This window comes from Amaranthus tricolor, chromosome 9, assembly GCF_026212465.1.
Source record: "Amaranthus tricolor cultivar Red isolate AtriRed21 chromosome 9, ASM2621246v1, whole genome shotgun sequence".
Classification (NCBI taxonomy): Eukaryota; Viridiplantae; Streptophyta; class Magnoliopsida; order Caryophyllales; family Amaranthaceae; genus Amaranthus; species Amaranthus tricolor.
In genome coordinates, this window is record NC_080055.1 from 24,286,336 (window position 1) to 24,307,737 (window position 21,402).

General features: G+C 33.2%; 3 protein-coding genes across 3 annotated transcripts; 1 reads left to right on the forward strand and 2 right to left on the reverse strand.

Moving 5' to 3' along the window:
* The first annotated feature begins 2,764 nt into the window (after positions 1-2,764).
* LOC130824418 (BTB/POZ domain and ankyrin repeat-containing protein NPR1-like) lies at positions 2,765-8,957 on the forward strand. The gene is made up of 4 exons (XM_057689417.1): positions 2,765-3,560; positions 5,377-6,124; positions 7,367-7,558; positions 8,492-8,957. Exons 1-4 carry the CDS (start codon positions 2,973-2,975, stop codon positions 8,752-8,754), a joined length of 1,791 nt encoding a protein of 596 aa, XP_057545400.1. The 5' UTR covers positions 2,765-2,972; the 3' UTR covers positions 8,755-8,957.
* Positions 8,958-9,336: 379 nt separating this feature from the next.
* On the reverse strand, positions 9,337-12,411 carry LOC130824420 (heat stress transcription factor A-7a-like). The gene is made up of 3 exons (XM_057689418.1): positions 11,877-12,411; positions 10,419-11,163; positions 9,337-10,332 (listed from the first exon to the last, which is right to left on the reverse strand). The coding sequence occupies exons 1-3, from the start codon at positions 12,228-12,230 to the stop codon at positions 10,325-10,327; spliced, it is 1,107 nt and encodes a 368-aa protein (XP_057545401.1). The 5' UTR covers positions 12,231-12,411; the 3' UTR covers positions 9,337-10,324.
* Positions 12,412-14,635: 2,224 nt separating this feature from the next.
* Positions 14,636-20,794, reverse strand: LOC130824421 (uncharacterized). The gene is made up of 10 exons (XM_057689419.1): positions 20,232-20,794; positions 20,018-20,112; positions 18,727-18,794; positions 18,598-18,641; positions 18,375-18,452; positions 18,146-18,299; positions 16,265-16,417; positions 15,644-15,754; positions 15,455-15,520; positions 14,636-15,373 (listed from the first exon to the last, which is right to left on the reverse strand). The coding sequence occupies exons 1-10, from the start codon at positions 20,555-20,557 to the stop codon at positions 15,275-15,277; spliced, it is 1,194 nt and encodes a 397-aa protein (XP_057545402.1). The 5' UTR covers positions 20,558-20,794; the 3' UTR covers positions 14,636-15,274.
* Positions 20,795-21,402: the final 608 nt, after the last annotated feature.

Below are 21,402 nucleotides of genomic sequence, written 5' to 3' on the forward strand. Positions count from 1 at the left end.
ATTCGAAATTGTACATATCAGAGTCGGTTCTTAGTCCAAATTGTTTTCAAGTTGGGAATTACGGTTGTTTTCCTCTTTTAATATATAAACATCAAATTCTCATTTCCTTATTTTGCAACTTTTTTCTCTTTACTTATGCTTTCATAGGATCTAATTAGTTGCACAATATGTCATTAGATTATCACCTTTCCCTTTGCTGTTCATCAATGAACTCGGATAGGAAATAAGTACCTTCGCCAAATTCTGGAAGTTAGCTCATACTCGGATAACAGAAACATCCTGTACAGAAACTAATGAACCATGGCTCACACTCCCGGTCAGTGAAGACTCCAGAGTATAATATAATGGACCCTTTCATTATCAAAATGCAATCTCTCAATGCCCTTGAGTGCGGAGTCATGATCTTTTATGATTATAATCCTACCAAAAGATTGCTGCTTTGCATCTGAAGATTCAACAACTGGTGAACTTTTTTGGCCTCTTGAAAACCTCTGCATTGTGCATCGGATTGCCGCAGCAGCACGAGATCGGAAAGGATCACAATCGTTCCCTCCTGTACGTGCATCACGACCCATAAGCAAAGGATCTCGCCTTATACCATAGTACCACAGCACATGATTCGAGCTTGACAACTGAAAATAAAAGTTATAATAATTACCGATAAAAAAAAAGCAAAAGAAAAATACTGACCCAAATAACTTCTTTCAGCATTAGCAATTGGGGGAGTAGGTACCCCTGCACTAGTTCCCACACCAGCACCCTAACAAGCAACAGGAAAGAGGTGAAATTAGCAGATCAAATCTCAAAATAATGGTGATTCATAAAAAAAAGCCTAGGAAGTGAACACGATGGAGAACCTTCAGCTAAGGAGGAGACCTTATATGATACTAAATCCCCATTGGTGTATTTTATGTTGTGAGAATGGAGAAGATAATGATCATTTATTTCTCCATTGCAAGATAGTGAGTGAACTATGACAAAGGTTGTTTGAGATCAGGGTGAAGAATGGGTTGCTAAAAGAAGGAATGGAGATTTTCTTTTGATTAACCATTGTGGTTTGGGACTTGATAATGATCTTAAAAGATGTGGGTCATTTGTTCTTTTACCATTCTATGCTCTATATGGTTATTAGGGGGTGTTTGTCATGTGGGAGCTGGGTTGAGACTTATTAAGTAAATTACCATGTTAGTTTATGGGGAATGAGTATGAAATTTAAATCTCAACTCTTAAAGTCCCACTTTTTAATGTCCTAGGGGTAGAACATTTATGGTGAGATTTGAATTTGTTAAAAATTGACACTTTTGCCATTAATGAAGTAGAATGGACAAAGGTATAATAAGGGTAAATTAGTAACTTTGTAGCTACTTTTAATTATTTTCCTTTTTATTTTAAAATTTTTTACCAAACAAAGATATAACACATTTTTACTTAAAGACTTATCCCCGAATCTCATCTCAAGTCTCACAATTTCCATTCCTATCTACCAAACACCCCCTTAAGGAATAGGAGAATTTTCAATAATTGATCTCTACAGGTTGAGGTAACACGGGTGAAGGTGGTTTTTTTAGTGTCACTTTAGGCTTAGACACAGGGATTATTTAACCATTGCTCTCTTGATGATTTATGTAGGAATAATTGGAATATGATATTGTAGATATCTTTATTTGTTTCTTGAATTTCCCATCCCATTAATGTATGACGTATTTTCTCGTCAATAAAGATTATTTATCAGAAAAAATAAATAAAAAGGCCTCGTGCACAATTCAAAAATACATACAGGCCTACAAGCAGGAGCTGCTAACTGTGATTGTTGAAATTTCAGAATAGCCCAATCAATCATATAATCAAATTAAAAACCTACACATAATTGCATTTATTAAACAGCAAATACAAATAGCAATAACATGATAGAAAGGTTATAAACCACTAATAATACAATGGATTTATACATAGAACTAGTAACGCCTATAAAACTACTAATGTCCAATATTGCTAGGGGTGCACCCGTCCGGTTACGTTTGATCTAACCCTCAAATCAGTTCAAATTTAAAATTTCGGTATGAAATACTTTTAGATCTTATCGGACCATCTGAACCTTCAAATCAGACTGGGATCAGACCGTTCTACAACTGTCTAGTCTATGATTTTTTGTTTTAAATTTTTTTTCTAAAATTAATACATTTGTTTATACAAATATTCGCACCTACAATAACCAAATATACTAATACGTAATAAGTTGATTGCATCAACATAGTTCAAGTATATATTAGTACCATAAAAAAAGTACATCCCGAAATATCTAGATAGCAACCTTTTTAAAAAAATAAAAAACTATGGGTTTCGTTCATAGTATGGTTTCCGATATGGTCAGTGTATAAAAAAAAATCGGGAATGGACCGAGAACTATAATAATTTTTGAAAAAATCCAGTTTAGACTAATAAGACTATAGACCAAACTAAATAATAAAACTACGATTTTGTCCAATTCAATTTACGGTTTAAACCAAATTTTGTTCAGAGTTCAGCACTAATCTCTCTTGAGCGTGTACGAGTATGATTTATCCACTACCTCTCTCCAAGATCCTAACTCTATACGGGATACTAGGTTGATGACTAGGTTGATGACTATCAGCTATAAATTGCGAAATTGTTGGTGATTATTAGTTTATTTTTCTTTGTATAAAAATAAATTTAGATGAATTATTGTGGAAAAATTTGTTCTTTGATTAAAATTAAATGTTTTATTACTCCACAAAATCTAAAGTGAACTCGTTATACTCGTCAACCCCTGTATCTCCTTCCTCGCTACCGTCAGCATTTCTCTCTCCTCCACGCCCAAAAAATGCCTCTCATTTCTCTCTCCTCCTTCTCTCCTCATTTGACTCCTCCTCCACTCTTCCCTGACATTCCCAATTAACTCCCTAAAATCTCAGTCTTTCAATGGCGGATTCCAATTTCCAATTCCACCATTAATGACGATCGTGATGGATTCTCGGACGGTTTTTTCCGATTCCAACGACATCAGTAATGGCAGCAGCATCTGTTGCGTCGCAACAAACACTACCCCAACCGCTGCTGAAAACTGTCTTACCGCCAAGCCAGAATCCGAAGCTCTCAATCGTCTCTCCGAAAACCTCGAAACTCTTTTTCAACCTTCTCTCTCCGAGTCTGACTCATTCGCCGACGCTAAAATTATCATCTCCGGAGATTCTCGCGAAATTTTCATTCACCGGTGTATCCTTTCGTCTCGAAGCTCCTTTTTTAGAGCTGAATTTGCTTCCAAAAGAGATAAAGAAAAACAGAAAGATAAGGAAACAGAAAAATTGGTGAGACTTGAGCTTAAGGATATGGCAGGTGATGTTGAGGTTAGATTTGATTCATTGGTGGCGGTTTTACGATATTTATATAGCGGTAAAGTTAGACCGAATCCTAAAGAGGTTTGTATGTGCGTTGATGATGATTGTTCCCATATAGCTTGCCGTCCTACTGTTGAATTTCTTGTCGAGGTTCTATATTTGTCTCACAAGTTCAAGATCGACGAACTGGTTGCTCTGTATCAGGTAATATTTTTGTTTTTTACTACTTTAATTGTTTTTTTTAGTACTGAATTGTTTTTTGTTACTCAAATTAGTTGAATTTGAATTTTGCGTTTCTGTGCGAGAATCGTCAGTGTAAAACTAACAGGCAGTTATTCATGCTCCTTTTGAAAGTTTGCATTTTTAAATTGCAAGTTTGCATGGACTCTAGGTAATAAGAGTTTGATTTACAAATTAATGTCAACAGACATGAATTGTAAACTTCTAATATTGTACCTCTGAGAGTTTTGGCATCGGCAGTATTCATGTGTTTGATTGTTAAGCAGTAAATCAATAGCAAAACAGATGAACAATAAAACACCCAGGAACTTTGGCGTGGTTACTTTATTTTCCAGAATATTAAATTTAATCATAAAATCAATTAGGAATCTTTTGGTACCTTTGATATTGAGTTTTTTTAGCTTTTTCTTTTGATTTCTTGCAAGTAATTTACCTCTTTTTATCTCTTAATAAGTATATAGTTGGTTCAATCTTCTGAGAAGGCAACACTTTTGTAGAAGAGCTATTAATGCGTTAGGCAGAGGATCGGATGTTAGGCCATATATATGGCTGAGATTAGGATTTTAGGCCTTGTAACAAGCTCATTATTTGTTTATTTGGATGTTTCTTTGAGTTATAAGTCAATAGTCAGATTCACAAATATGAACCGCATGGTTATAGGCTTATAAACTTATCTGACCCAAACTTCGACGATTCATTTTTCCTTTGAATTATGCGTTTTTCCATTAGGAGTTTTACTTGAACCTTATATAAGATGGTGATGGACTTGGAGCCTTTGCAGACACTTAGATGTATAATGTTGAGGATAGGATTTGAAATGGGGATGTTAGCATTAGAGATGAAGATATCATTCTAAGTGTTTAACCTTGTGTCCTTGCCTTTTAAGATGTTGTAATCTTCTTATCGAAGTTTAAAACACTTACATTTGAATACGACCCACGTTACAAGATATGATGATATTTTACTCTGATTGTCAATGACCAACCTTTTACTTTAGTTTGGTCATGTGCGTTGGTCATATGCAAAGAAAGACTAAAGAATGTAGTAGTTTATACTAGTTAAGAAAGTGCAATGTTGGAACTTTGAGAAGCTTAAAGTTTAAGAGGTACGTTGGAGATAAACTAGTGAAGAATGAATGAAGAAATTAGAATTGTAAAAGCATATTACAATTAATAGAAATGAATAGAGGAGATGAACTTTTAAAAAAGTTCACCACCTCAAGTATAGATCAAATGTTGATTATCTATGAAGAGTTGAAGTTTTGTACCTTGATTTATATGCATGTATGTGATAACATTTTTATATTGTTCTATGATCCCGTCATGAAGTTAAATAGGTATGTTTTGACAATGATTACCACTTATGTTAATGCTAAAATTTGTGGTTTAAAATTGCTTGTAGCCTTGTACCATTATGTGACTATGGAATGAGGGGGGAAAGTAGACATCTTTTCTTCAAATTCATCTCATATGTCATATATTCTTCCATTTATTAGGAAAATTTTTTGCATCTTGTACACTCCTATTATTACAAGACCAAGTATTTAGTTATATCCATTGGAGTCAATTTTAAACAGTGGACAGAGAGAGTAGTTTTCACAATAGTTTTTCTCTTAATGCTTATAAAATCCATATTACATATGGTCATGTTCAATGTTACTTTTTTTCTGGGATGTGCATCTCTTATTATTTGTATAGGCCTCCTGACATTATTCCTAGCTTTAAATTCAACACCAGTTAATATTTTCTGGTGTTTTCCTGATTAAATTTTGTGCTTGCAGAGGCACCTCATGGATATTCTTGAGAAGGTCTCAGCAGATGACATTCTAGTAGTGCTATCTGTTGCTGAAGTGTGTGAAAGCGTGTGCAAAAGTTTGCAAGACAGGTGTATTGACATAATTGTCAAGATTGATGTAGATGTTACCACCCTTGATAAATTTTTGGCACATCATACTGTCAAACAAATAATCGACACGCGCAAGGAACTTGGTTTGACTGAGCCTGCATATGTTGAATTTCCTGATAAGCATGTGAAGAGAATACACAGAGCTTTGGAGTCTGATGATGTTGAGTTAGTTAGAATGCTTTTAAAAGAGGGCCATACTAGTCTAGATGGTGCTTTTGCCCTTCATTATGCTGTAGCATATTGTGATGCCAAAACCACTACAGAGCTTCTTGAGCTAGGGCTAGCAGATGTTAACCTCAGAAATGTAAGGGGTTACACTGTGCTGCACATTGCAGCCATGAGAAAAGAGCCTAAAATCATTGTATCCTTGCTAACCAAGGGTGCCCATGCTTCTGCAACAACACCAGATGGCAGAAAGGCTGTGCAGATAGCAAAGAGACTAACAAAGCATGTGGACTTTTATAGACCTACAGAACAAGGGAAGGCTTCGCCAAAGGATCGGTTGTGCATTGAAATACTGGAACAAGCCGAAAGAAGAGAACCTTTGCTCGGAGAAGGTTCCGTATCCCTGGCAAAGGCAGGGGATGATCTGCGTATGAAACTATTGTATCTTGAGAATAGAGGTATTTTTAATGTTTTCATCCACATTTAATTTCTCTTTTGTAATACTTGCCTATATGATAGTGTATGATTGTTGATTGATATATTGATTTTTTGTGGGGTTTAAAAATTGGACGTTTTAGTAATATTCAAATCCAGATAATGCATAGCCTATCAGTGTTTAATACTAAATTAAACAGACAAATCCATTATTATGTCAAGGAAATCCTGGAGCGTGCCTTTTAAGAAGGGGTTTCTCCAAGGTTTCTCATTTTTTTGCCGAGAGATATCTTCAAACGGCTACTTCTCCAATTAATATTTTTTAAGTAGTTCACCAAGCCTATAGCAATGGCATACATATCTGTAGAAAGCATACATGCCGATGTTAATGACATACCGATGAGCTACCTTTAACGCACCATGTCTCTGTCCCTAATGAGTCCCCTCCAACAGTCCAATTTCACGTGCAAGAGATTGGGGTGTGACACATTAGTTAATAATACTTTTGGCATCTTGAAGTTACTGGGTTCTTTATAATGTCTTTTGAAATACGTGTGGGTGCGAGGATTTTTGTGATTGTCTAAGCGACAGTAACTGGTTTATAATAAGTGGGTTTCTTCCAAGGTGGCAAGTACGTGTGCTTATACATCAGCAGAGCAGACTTGCAGGCATACATATTTGTGACATGATTAACACATTGTTTTAAATGCACTTCTAATGTTTCATATTGCAGACATACAAAGGCTCTCATCTTTTGTAATTGATGTCATTGTTATAGAGTTTTGTGTTCATTTTCTTATGTTATCTGACATCAGTGACTCATGCTGATTAGGCTAATCTCCCAAATGATTAAAAAAATGTGTTCCTGTTATAAGTTTGTATACTTGCCACTGCTCGATGTTTCAGCTTAGATTATTGATCCCTGTTTATTGAATAAAATCAACTGAAATATATTGCTATTATCTAAAAGAGAAGCAGATTTCTCGCTAATGGCTTTTATTACAGTTCGACCAAGGATTTTATAATTTGGAAATCAAATTGATGGAATCATTGATCAAGCAACTTCCTTTTTAGGATATTTGTATCATGTTTTTGTGATCAATCTTTTCTTTCGTTTCTCCTTGAGAATTGTTTCTTCTCTTCATGGTGTTTAATTTACTACTGCATTTCCTTCTGTTTTGAATTTTATGTTGGAGTGCCTTTCAGTAGTAGTTTTGTGGCATTATCTGATACTTGGATTTGACTTTCATTTCTTGTTTCATTAGTTGCTCTTGCACGATTGCTTTTTCCAATAGAAGCCAAAGTTGCTATGGATATTGCTCAAGTGGATGGTACTTCTGAATTTACTTTATCAAAAAATATAGCTAATGCACGAAGAAATGCTGTGGACTTGAATGAGGCACCCTTCATGTTGAAGGAGGAGCATTTGCAAAGAATGAAGGCACTTTCTCGAACTGGTAAATAGAGCATCAACTCCTTGATTTCTTGATTATAATTTTACAAAAATTTTTAAGTTTATTTCTTCATTTTTGTCTGACAGCCATTTTTTTTCTTTTCCATTGATTCATACTCAAAATAATGTAGAATTTATCCATTATTTCTCTTATCTCACTTTAATCCTCTTACTCAAGCACAAGTGCACAACAACAGTTACCACTGGTTACACTTAAGGTGGCATTAGGGGTGAAAGCAGAAAATAAATTGAACGAGTCCGAAAATGTATGAAGCAAAATTTTTATTGAAAAATTGCTGCTAAGACTCTAAGCTCTTACCCCATGCAATATTAAAGTTTCTCTTATCATTGAACCACCAAATTTTATTTACTCTAATAGTCATACTAGTATATAATCAAAAAATCTGCACGTGCCAAACTTAACAAGGACCGCAAAGGTGGGCCATGGGGGCCGGGCCCCTGCCAGTGCCAGCCCCCTTATGGTTTCGCCCATGATCGGAATTGCCTTGATACTCTACTATTGTTTAAACTTTTACGGCTCATTTGGTAATCGATACTAATTACTGAGAATGTTAATGGAAATTTGTGTAGTTTTGGTATAAATATCTCTTGACAAATTTAATGACCATGCTTATTATCCTTAAACAATCTTAAATTCTTCATTCCAATGTATTATATCTAAATATGTGATATTAGTTGGTAATGGAAAATTGAGAACAAAAATACTTTTTTATGTTCAAACTTTCATTCCCATTGTAATGACATGAGACCTATCATAAAAATTTACACTATAAGGCATTTCCATTACCACCAATTAGTACCGTTAATCAAACAGACTGCTAGTAGTTAAATAGAATTTCCTTGTTTCAGACTAAAAACATGTATTAACAGTATTGTATTCCTAGTTATAAGAACTTATAAGACAATGTTTTCGCAGTTGAGCTTGGGAAGCGTTTCTTTCCTCGGTGCTCTGAGGTCCTCAATCAGATCATGGATGCCGAAGATTTATCTCAGCTTGCATTTCTAGGAAAAGATACACCAGAGGAACGCCAAAGGAAGAAACAAAAATACCAAGAATTGCAAGATGCTTTAACCAAGGCTTTTTCAGAGGACAAAGAAGAGTTCGAACGTTCCACACTATCATCATCATCTTCGACAGCATTTGGGCGACCTTACGGTAAGACTCATCTTAAGAGGTAGTAACTCCAGCTCGATCAAATACAACTCCGCCTGTAAGATATATAAATTTATGTATTATAGTTTCTTCATTTTCATCTTGGCCTACTATTTCAATCACTTTGGTCTGTACCATAATTTTTGGCCGATCGATTGATTTAACAATTACATGCTATAATTATATGTTATAAACCTTTATAAGTTTATAGTTAGACGAGCATTACCAACTACCATTGCAGCCTCTTCCTCTTCTAGCTATTATTATAAGAGTGATTTACCCATCACATTTCAAAGCAAGGGCGACGCCAGGATTTTGAGTTAAAGGAGGTCAAATTGTCGATATACTAGCAAAATATTTATTATATAAAAGCTAGTTAAGCTATCAACTTTTTAAAATTATATACACTGAAATGAATTTGAATCATAATAAAAATTATATTTAACAAATAGAGTTAAAGCTTTTCTGAAATTACCCCTTTTAAAAAAAATTAAGTACTTTGATTTCATATATTTGCCTTTTAAGTCTAAAAAAAAGCACTATTAAAATTAAGATAGCAAAAATATAATCACACATACTAAAAGAAAGATGAATATAGATAAATAGTAATGACATTATAGTATTCATTAAATTTATTAGTCTACCAAAAAATAATAGTTCAAATTTAAGTTTGATCCATTAATTTTAGATTACAAATATGTTATTCCAACCTTTGACCTATAGTAATTTTTGTTATAATTATGTACTCTTTATATTATATAATATATTACTAAGAGGGCTAAACCCAAAATGATTGCATTTTCTTCAAGAGAACGGGCCGGCCTTCGGTGTGGCTTGCTTATGTTTCAAACAAGAATGAATCAAAATGAAGTACAGTTATCTCGTGGTAGCATGTGATTGAATCAAAGTTCTTCAAGGAGTGGTCCCCCGCCTGACTAAACTCTTTTAACAGTAAATGTAGTAAATCAAAGATTATTAGAGAATCTAAATTTCATTCATAGATACAGAAGTTATAACACAAAAACTACATCATACAATCACCACTATTAAAGTCCCTATCCAAATGTGAACAATAATGCATATACAAATAGGGACGCATAACCTAAAGAGAAAGGTAATGTAAGCCTAAGTACAATAACAAATTCCCTACATTGTTAGTGGGATTGGGGACTGAAATTGAAGAGAAAAATTAGCATACAAACACTGCACATATATCCATACTGTAAGGTCACGTCACATCATCGCATCGCGTCCTCATAAAGGTTTTTAAATTTATTATAACCTCGTAAAAGTATTTGAATTTACTGGAATCTCGTAAAGTATTTGAGTTTACTGCAACCTCTAAACTTACTGCAACCGAGATACCACTTAAGGTTTTTAAGTTTACTAAAACCGAAATACCACTTAAGATTTTTGAAACTTCGTAAAGATTTTTAAGTTTACTGAAACCGAGATACCAGTTTGCAACCGTTTCCACGACTGTATTTTTGCACTATACATGTATCTTTATAGGAACTACACTTTCTTTGAACCCTCTCTAATCAATAGGAAAGTCATAAATGTCCTATTTCTTCCTTCTTCCTGCACATCAATGTCCTACTGTCCTGCACAACAGAATAAGCATTATGTTATATACCATCCCATTTATGATACAAATCAATATATAAGCAAAACAAGTGCAAGAAATTACCTGATGGACAAACTATTTCACCCACATTTGTAAACCCAATTAAACTATTTGGCTTTGCAATCAAATCCTCCAATTCAAGAACATACTTACTTTGATCAACCACAAATGCATTCTCTTTATTGTTCTCTTCACATATAACCTCATCCTCCATTAACTTCTCCCACATTATGTAGTTTCCAGAAGACAAATCAGGACTACTAGTCTCTGATGTCAAGTTCGATTTCTGGTCCGGCACTAAGCTAGGACATACATCAGTGTCCTGAGACTTGTCCTTGTCCTTGAAAACAGAATGATGGATGATACCCTTTTCCATAAATGTGTTCATTATACTGTCATTTGCAGTTAATCGACGTTTCTTCGATACTTGTCCTTGTCCATTACCGAGATCTTTCTTGTTTCGGTAGCTTTGAATCAGCTGTTGGAACGAGGGAGTTCTTTTCATTGCCTTAGCAATGAGCATAATGAACTCCCTTTGCTTCCATTCAGCCGACTTTATACGATCTACCATTGAAGCTAAGCATGTATTCGATTCCTGTTGTTCTTGCTTCAGATCGAGGATTTCGAGTGTGAGTGCCTCCTGTTCTTTCCTAAGGTTTTGTATTTCAGCCTCTTTTTGGAATAGTAGTCTAGCATTGTTATTTGAAGCATGGTTTCTTCTCTTGATTGTCTTCAACAAATGCTTCTCCCCCCTTTGAAACTTTGAATTCGCAAACTCCCATCGATCAAGATGGACTTTTCTAAATCCCTATACCAAGTATGAATAATTCAAGGGATGTCAATGGTCGTCAATAAATAATATTACACTTCATTTATTATCTTTTTATTGGGTATAAGGTAGAGAAATTCATCCTTTCTTATGAAGTATATTCATAAATTTGTTATTGGCTAGATAGTGAGGGTGTCACCATATGTTAAGCTTTTGATGAAGACACTTCCTATTTGTTAGGAGGTGTGATAGTTTATATATTTTTTAAGTCCTTCGAGCTTATAGCATGACTTAAACATGTGAGAAATTTGAGTTTGTACTCTCAGTTTAATAACCTTTTGATAAAGATGGTTCCTAAGAGGCGTGATAGGGTATATTCCCTCTATTCCTTCAAAAGCATACCACATGACTTAAATATACAACTTAAATACATAACTTAAATATGAGATTTAAATATATAACTTAAATATATAACTTAAATATGAGATTTTTGAGTTATATGATATAAACTTAAAAAAACCTGAGTTTTGCTTTAAGCTTTGGCCGACTTGATTTTACATTGGTCTATGATGGGATCAACAACTAGTGGTGTCCTCACCCATATAATACAATATTCATTGAACAGGGAAAGTTGCTGATACACCAACCAGGCAACCACACTATAAATCATTTAACAAAAAATTGCAAGAAAAATTACCAAAAACTAGAAAACTAGTAATTATAAACATTAAAAAAGGTGGAAATTTACTTACATAAGTATTAAGTTGACGAACAAAGCTGGAGAAATTAGAATGCTTAAAATACTTAGGAAGCAATTCAATGGAGAATTTATGAGGATCCCAAATAATGAAACTATCACAAGTAACACTCCATGAAATAATTGAATTAGTTTTTGGGTCTTCCACCATCTCAAAAGTCTTATTTAGAAATGGAGTAGGTCCCACTTCTTGTAAACTTTGTAATGGTTTTGGAACCTCCATGAATTGTTCTTCTTCTTGTTCTTCCTCTTTGATTGAAATAACATTTAGCTTAATTTCTTTTTTATTAGAATAACTAATTTCACCATCAAGTTGTAACCCAAGTGATAAATCGTTTTTAAGATCCATTATCACAAAAAAAAAAAAAGAAAAATTCACAAAGAATATTTAGTTTTTTTGGGGTTGAGCTAAAAGAGGAAAGGAAAGTGAGTAAAGGTGGATGTAGAAGTGGAATGATTGTGAAGAGGTGGAGAGCAAGCAATTGTCTAAAAAAGGAAAGAGAGAGGCTGAAAAAAGTGGAAAAAGATTGTCAAGTGTCCATTCACAAGAGGAAAGTTAAGGAGAACTTGCCATTTGTAGCGTCTATACGGTGCTACGATTTTGATGTATTTTTTTATTTATTTCTTTTCAATGTCAATAGGTTAATTTTGGGTAAGATGTTTCGGATTGGTTAGAAATCAGTTTTGTATCTATATTAGTTTTTACATAATTGTAATTTTACTTTTACGTCGGGTTAAATAAAATTCGTTTATAAAATCAAGTTAATTTTGGATCATTGAATCTGTTTTAAACACCTCTATTTTTTAGCAAGCCTTGTTGGAGAATGAACTTAATGCACATTAAAATAGCGTATATTAAATCTTAAATGCTCCGAGTATGGATAAGAACATATATAAAAGCAATTGATTAGAAAAGTGTCACGTATTGTACACTAAATCTATATTAGACTTATTAATATTATATTTTTAAATTTTATTGTTTATAAAATTCGGTTGAATTTGTTTTTAGTTATAATAATGGGACCCATTAATAGATGAAAGGATGGGGCTTCATTATAGGAGGATTGATTTTGCTTAATACGTGGCATTAATTATAGCCGCTTGCATTTAGGGCTACCCTATTCATGGATTAGGAATAAGACACTTTGACTCTAAGTTGTCTATACACTTAAGCTGGTTGTACATCACTTATCAAACATAGACTCGAATTTGATAAATTTGTTATTTAAACTTAATTGTATGGCAGAATATATAATATATTATTAGATTGAGTATTGATCTAATTAAGTTTTTGGTTTTAGTTGATAATAAGATTAATTTTTTTCAATTTTTCTCAACCTAAGAAGGTTGAAATAATATTTTTGTTTTGTATGGTAGTTTTTGGTTATTTGACAATATAAAGTGAATCATTAGAGTAAATGGTGCAACTGTGCAAGACACTTAAATAGATGTTTATATAGACATCTTTATTCTATAAGGTTTCAAGTTTGAATCAAAGGAGAGAGTAAGACTTTATTTTTTGGTTTTTGGACATGAATCTTTTTCAAGAAATTGAAAATATCACTTCTTGATCATTTGACCTAAGTTATTGTACATTGTATAACAATAACAACGTATTGCTTTTCATACAAACAAAAAAAAAGTCTATTTTAACGCAGAAAAAGTTTTTTATGGAGTAGATAGTAGCAAACAAAGAAACTCCTAAACCACATATTATCTTGAAACTTTTAGGGTTTTTTTTTAGAGATAGATAAATAGAATCAAATAGAAATATTTGAAAATTAATAATAATAATAATAATAATAATAATAATAATAATAATAATAATAATAATAATTGTAATATCAACATTAACAAAAATAATAATAATAATAATTGATATTATTTTTTTGAAAATACTTGAGAAAAATGGTAACACTTGAGAGTATAAATGAAGCGGAGGGAAACAAAATGAAAAATAGGGGAAGAGAAACATCAATTGTTACAAATGGTACATGAGAGGTAACAAATGAAAGGTATTGATTTACTTCTTGTAATGGAATTGGTTATTACGTTAGAAAACAAACGAGCACTAATGAATTTACTTATTTCTTTTATGTTTCTTATCTTAATTTTTTAAAAACCAATCCAAACATGATCTTAATCTATTATTCCCATGGTAGAGTTTCAACATTATCTTTTGATCTTATGTTCACATAAAAAGTTAATGATTTTAGTCTTATGTTCACCTAAAAGGCCAATCAACAATCTCTTTGACTTTGAAAAATTTTAATAAAACTCCTATGAGATGAGCAAAATGAATTTGTTCTTTGAAGATGAACTTTATCCAATTTAAAAATTAAATTAGATTTTGAATTCTTAGGTTAGTTGATTTTGTTAATTTATCATCATCATATCCAATATTACACTCGAAAATAAGATCTGAATAAGGAAAAGTGTCGAATAATTCATACCTGTATTACCTTCACAGACAAGACTAAGGAAATTTTACCCCAAATAATATGATTTTGTTAATTAAGAGGTAAAAATGTTCCAAGTGCAAAGAGTTGTAAAGTCACGTCTTGAAACGTATTGCTTAGAGTTACTACTAAGGTCGTGTATTTGTTTCAAAGTTAGGAATTATTTAGTACTTTCTTTATTTTATGGAATTGTTACAATTTTCTTTTAAATTTGTTTTAAATTTTTTACGTAATTGTCAATTCATAAAAATTATATATTTTTCATTTTTCATTTTATTCTCGTATTTACTTTTTCATTACGTATACCTTTAGGGCTTTGTCTTTTTAGAATTTTCTGTTTTAAAATCTAAAAAAAAAAAAAACTTTAAAATCTGATAAATGATTTCAAAACCCTCAATCTGGATTCAATAGTTCAAAAACTGAACAGTCGATCCAAATTGCACGATTTTAAAATCAAATACTTGATATTTCGGATCAAATTATTATAGACACCCTTCCCGACCCCATAACGTCTGCAAAATACTTGTTCATCGTTACAACAAAATAACAGGATGTACATTCAAAAAACCCTCAAAAATCAAGGTATTCACTAACACAAATCTGGTGCATTGTTACAACCAAATCACAAAAAACAGGTTTACTGACGTAGATTTACAGCTATTGAACCATATGAAGAAAGGTCCAGAGACCTCTGTACAAAAAAGAATTCAGAATAACATGACTGAAGATTCGTTCAAAACAAAAAACGAATTGGCAAAAAGGAGTTCATATAGCGAAGAAATTGATCACTCACACAGTCACACCCATCTAAGTCAGCACATGAACAAATAATATATGTGCTTTCCTCAATCAGAGGCAAAAAGAAACAGTTCCAAATATGTAGATCCTGTCTTTAAATCGAAAATAATTTCTCTGGTGCTGCGTTGAGGAAACATCATTGTTCCCCTGGAAAGACAGATGATAACCATTTTGAAACCGATGAATGAACCTCTGTCTGCAGGTCCGAAGACAAAGCCAGTGGAGTTATAGAAACCTGTCATCCGAAATACACATGTTCATTGAAGAATCAAGTAGGTGGTGCAAATCTTCATTAACTAAAACGATAAGAACTCACAAATCCGTTTTGTACTGCTTTAAAATCAAAATCATCGTCTGCATCTCCCTTTTCTTCATCCAAGAACTGCAGATCAGGGAAAGACTATCTTTATTACCATTTGCAAGAACCACACAAAAAGAGACACAAGAACCGAGTGATAAGGCAACTTTTGCTGAATAATGATGTACATAGTTGCGATTTACGTACCTCAAGACGGTAATGTTTTCTAATTGTTTGTTGGGTCTTGGGTTTACCCGCAACTCCCACAGATTCAACCTCTACATTCTTTTTATTTGCTTGAAGTCGGCGTGCTGCACCCTGCAAAATAAGTAACAGATAAGATTACTAGATTTCATGTATTTCACATTTAGACACCGCAGTAATTATTCAAGCGCAAAACTTGAAACCACACCTTGTACCACATTTTGAACCATTTGTACCGAAATGTTACAGTAACAGATAAGATTACTCGATTCATAACACTATATTACATTTCTTGTTTCTCGTTTGCATCAAGATAGAAAACTTTTGTTATGAGTCAGTCATCAACTCAATATTCCGCACAAGTCAGGGCCTTTTGTTATGGTTATATTATTATTTTTCATTTTTGTGATACAAGACTTGTCATTTATGACTAGCGTTATCTATTGCCCACTTAAAATTAATGTATTTGGACAACACCATGGCCCTATCTTAGCTTCTACTGGATGAAATTTCGTCTCCTATGTTTCCGAAACCTAGATTAACATCTGTTTCTTGTTTTAAATCGAATTTCATTTCGCGTTACATTGGTAGTAACCAATAAAGAAAAGTTCAGAAAGAACTAACAGCTGCTGATGCATCTCGTCCCAGCTGAGCAAGCTGAATACCAAGGCTTTGCTGATGGGCCATAAAATTCATAGCAGATGGATGTTTGTATGCAGAAATGGCTCTCCAGGATAGATTAGATCTCCACAAGCTCTGCCTTGTCAATCTGAATCCCTACCAAGTACAGCAAATAAAATAATTTATAAAGTTGCCAAGCAGAGCAAGGGTTTCTGTTGATAAATATCTGAACACCGCACTGACATATATACATAAAATACTCCATGTGCCAAATCTAATTAGCATTCACATGGCAGGTCCACATCGGCATGACAAATCAATGCTACGTGGCATTAGATGTACCAGGAACAACAAAAACATTAACTACAATATTTTCATGCCAATTTTTCCCAATAGATCAGAGTTCATCTGTGATATCACTCTTTGTGCCTCAACATGTGCTGCAAGTCTCGGCCATGGTCCAGATCTGGCCACCTCAACAACCTTAAATAATCAAAATAAATAATCTATTTAACTTTGTGATGTGGTTTAACGACAGGATGAGATGAACAAAATAGGAAAGAAGATCTTCACTGTGATATTCCTTTCCAATAAGGGTGCTTTCAATTGTAAATTGCCCACAAGCAAAGAGCCTTGTAATTTGTGACATATTAAAGCAGCCAACGGAATGACTGTAATGTGAAACTCCAATCCAGCCACTACTTATATCAAAGCGACTCTCAAATAGAAATAATGTTGATGTGATATTAGCATTGTATCCTTCAATTGCTAAAATAAGTAAAGTGAATCATGAAAGCTTTGGTTCAAAAGGAAACTAAATTCAAGATGCACCATGCAGTCATATTTAAACAGGTTCTTTGAATAACACACAATAATATTGAACAAACTGCAAAAGAGCAAAAGCATTTATTCTTCCAAAAAACGTCAAAACATAAGATCAAAGATTAACAGCCTTATATAACAGTGCCTAGTTTAATTTCCAAATTTAACTTTGTTTATTATACAAATTTTTCTATACTGCTAATAGTTTTACAACGGAAGCCTTATAAAAGTACTTTTTATCTGACTTTAGTAATTTGTAATTTAATATAGTTGTTCACGAAAATCAGGCCTTATCACAGTTGGAGCATGTACTACTTTTTCTTGGCAAAGTCTTGGGTACGATTCCCACTGCCTCCTCCACCCCGCCTTCCCTCAATCTACCATGTACTCCTTAAGATAAAAATTTTGTTTTTCATAAAAAAAGAATACATGTATAGTGGGGCAAAGTAAAGAAGTTAGGTCACTGAAAAAGTAAGAAAAAGAGGAAAACATAAAAGTCAAAAGAATTAGCACAACTATTCTCCTTAAGTGCGTCGCACGGCATGACTTAGCTTAATGTATTAGCATGAGTCATGACAACAATATTGCAACTTAAATATCCATAGATTGGCAAATGTCTCACACTGAGAGTTAAAATCAATACTTCAAAATTTGGTCCAGTAATAGAAGTATCGTAGAAGAACAGTTCCATAGATCCATATGGATAGTTTGAGAAATTTAAGTCCAAGGGCTTGCTCCACATCTATTTTACTGTCTATTGTCCGATCTTAGGCCCTAGCATATGTTCAGCAATGTGAGATAAATGAAATCCCATTATGTTTGCTCGAATTGATGTTTTGCAATTCTGAACACTAATGTATTTCTGATGAAAAAGATGACAACAGAGACAACTTAAATCTATTACCAAGGAATGTTAGAGATCCCGCTAAATACTAGAAAGTGGCTGGAGTAGCTTCAGTTTGCGTCAACGATGCAACAAGTTTTTTTATCTAAATAACACATAAATCATAAGTCACTAATATGGAAAACAAAGATTATTTAAGAATAACAGCACTCACAAACCTTGTTCGTGGAAGGAGACACTGGAATTTCCACATTAAGAAAGCAACCTTTAGGAAAACTCTCATTCTCAATGTCTCTTATAGTAGCATTAATCAACGGCAAGCAAATTTCAACAGCATCCTTGAAATCATTTTCAGAGCATATATCCTTCTTCCTGCATCACAAATGATAAAGACTTTAAAATAAAGTAGGCAACCAGATAAGCTATAGCAACAACAAAGACAATTACCATTCCATTGATATGCACAGTGATGACACATTATGTATCAATGCCTCTCTTGCTCCAGCAATGGCACCTGAATACAGCCTAATCATGCATATGAAAGAACACATTAGATCCTATAAACACAAGGCCCAAAAAGGTGCAGGAAAAAAAACTTCAAATACTTGCTGGTTACTCTTAACATGAGATATATCATTAAAATGTGGATAAAGAACCACCAAATACTTACATGTTTTGGCCACAGCTTGATCCCCTATTAATTCCACTTAGTACCTGAAATGTCATCATGGTGATGTTAACACTTAACATGAGATGATTCTTTTACTAAATTAAGCGTGCAACACCTCAGAGAACATACCAATAGAGGCTTTGACCAAGAAAACAATGCATGAGATAAAGCTAATGACACACAATCTGCAGGTGTACCTGATCAAGGTATAAAATAAAAGACTCAGCCTCTTATTGCTGACACAAGATCATATCAGAGACGAAGATTAGATACAAGCCAACAATAAAAGTAAGCTAAATCATCCACAGAGAAATGTTCTCCCCCAACTTACTAGACACTATTTTAGGTTTAGTTCACTTTAGTCTTCGGCTCAATTATGCCTTTTCACTACTTCTCTCATCTTTTCACCAATTGTTAAGTTAGCTAACTACTGATTCTCTCATATTTCCACTACAGGTTTTGTTCAGTTTCATTTAACTCAGCACTAATATTCACTGAAAAAATGGAATCCATCAGATCAACACCAACAGGGCAACACGTTCTATTCTTAAAATTGAAGCCGTAAATACTTATAGAAAGACCTTAGCATAGCATAAAAACAAGCTATGAACAACAAGAACTTAAAACTATCAAGATGCAACTCCAAAAAACTATTTGCAATAGCCATATATCCCCCAACCACCTAATTCCCAAAAATCATACAATAACAATAACACTCCAACCCCATAAGATTTAATGAGCATTTTAATAAAATTCATAATGTACATAAGAAGTACATATGAACTTCATACAATTAAGTATATAAGATTTGATGAGCGTTTTAATAAAGTTCATTATTCTTTGAAACTAAAGAACTACAAATCTTTGGTTTTAAAACTTCATTACTCCAATGTCAATAAGTAGCTTCCAACTAGGAGAGGTTTGAGGATTTGAAGTAACAACAAGAGGTTATTTGCAATTAAAAAGTGTTAGAGAACACCATCTACAACTTTATATAAATAAGTACAAAATATTTAATGAGCATTTTAATAAAGTTCATTATACTTTAAAACCCAACAACAGCAAATCGTCGATTTTAGAACTATATTAAATTAAAATGGTGCATTAAATCATGTGTACTTCTTATTTACTCATTTCTTAGATTAAATTACTGTCAACAAATTTGGATGTCTTACACTCTTACTCCTACTAGTAAACTATAACCTATGATGAATCAGCCAATAATATTGAACCTGTAATTGCAAAATTTGGAGAGCAAAATCTTAAAAAGCTAATTAGCATTTCAAATTTCAATACAATAGAGTCCTTCCAATATAATTGGTCAAATCAATGGTGATTTTCCAATATAAAAATGATTAATCAAAAGCTCCGAACAAAACTACTCCTAAAATGTAAACGTAAATGAACGGAGATATATTACCAGAAACTTCAAAAGCAGTGGCACCGCTAATTTCAGTAGAAGTAACTTCAACTGTCTCACGAACTGTCAATGAATGACCTGATGCAGATTTATCACTACAAACAGTACACACCAAAAACTCCATCATTACACATTATTTGTTAAAAAAAACACTCAAACCCATATAAAAAAGGTAAAATAATCAATAATCAAAATCGAGAAAAAAATAACTTACAATTGAGGAGCACAAACGTGAACATCGAAGCGACCATCACGAACAAGAGCATCAACAAGAGAAATTAAACCAAACGACTCAATTCCTTCGCTATTAGTAACCAAAATCACTGGTTTCGAGCTCACATCTTCGGTATTCCCCTCAACAGGTTCATCATCAACAGTAGAACCAGGAGTAGATTCTTGTTCCTGTTGCTGTTGATTTTGTTCAGATGAGTGAGTCAACTCGGTATTGGACTCGGATTGAACTTCAACATTTTTTCTAGAAGTCAAAACTTGCTGAAGATTAGCAACAAGAGAAGGAGGTAAAGCATTTCTGTTGTTCATTGTGGAAGAACGATCTAGTTTATTGAGAAATTTCGGAGGATGAAGAAGAAGAACAGTGGAATCAAATCGAACTTGGGGTTAGGGGGTTTTCTTTTTTGGTGTTGTTGCTTTCTCTCTCTTTCTACAGATGACAGAGAAAAGAAAGAAAGAAATAATTTAAGGGGTTTTTTGTTTTTATAGGAGGGGGAAAAAGGTGGAAAAAAATTGAGGGGATTTTCTGACGTGGTGACGGTGGATAAATGGAGGGCTAAGAAAAAGGAAAAGTATGGATTTGGTAGTTCTTCCTTGTTTCCCGACAGTTATTAATGGCTTCCACGTCTCTACGTCGCTCTTCCTTGGGTGATTGCTTGTTTTAAATAATTTATTTATGAAAAATTTACGAATTACGATTTTAAAGTTTAGCATTTTTATAAATTATAGTTTTAATATTTATTTTTGGCAAATTGTAACCATCAAAATATCAAAATGTGTAAGTTCAGGCTAAAACATTAAATTTCGACCATTTTGACGGTCGGAATTTTAGGTTAAGTGGTCAAAATTCTGTGTTTTGGCTTGAACTTGTAAACTTTGATACTATTATTTGCAAAAAATAAACATTAAGACTGTAAAGCAAAAGTGCTAAACTTTAATGTTGTAATTCGCAAATTATTCTTTATTTATTTATGACAAATTGATATTAATTATACAATCTTTCACCCATTCCTATGTGAATAATCTCATTTTTAGATTATTTTTTAATAATTTAATAATTCACTTTTTCATTGTGAATAATTTCACATTTGGATTATTTTTTAATAATTCAACATTTACTATTAATATCTTATCAACATAATCTTTTATTTTAT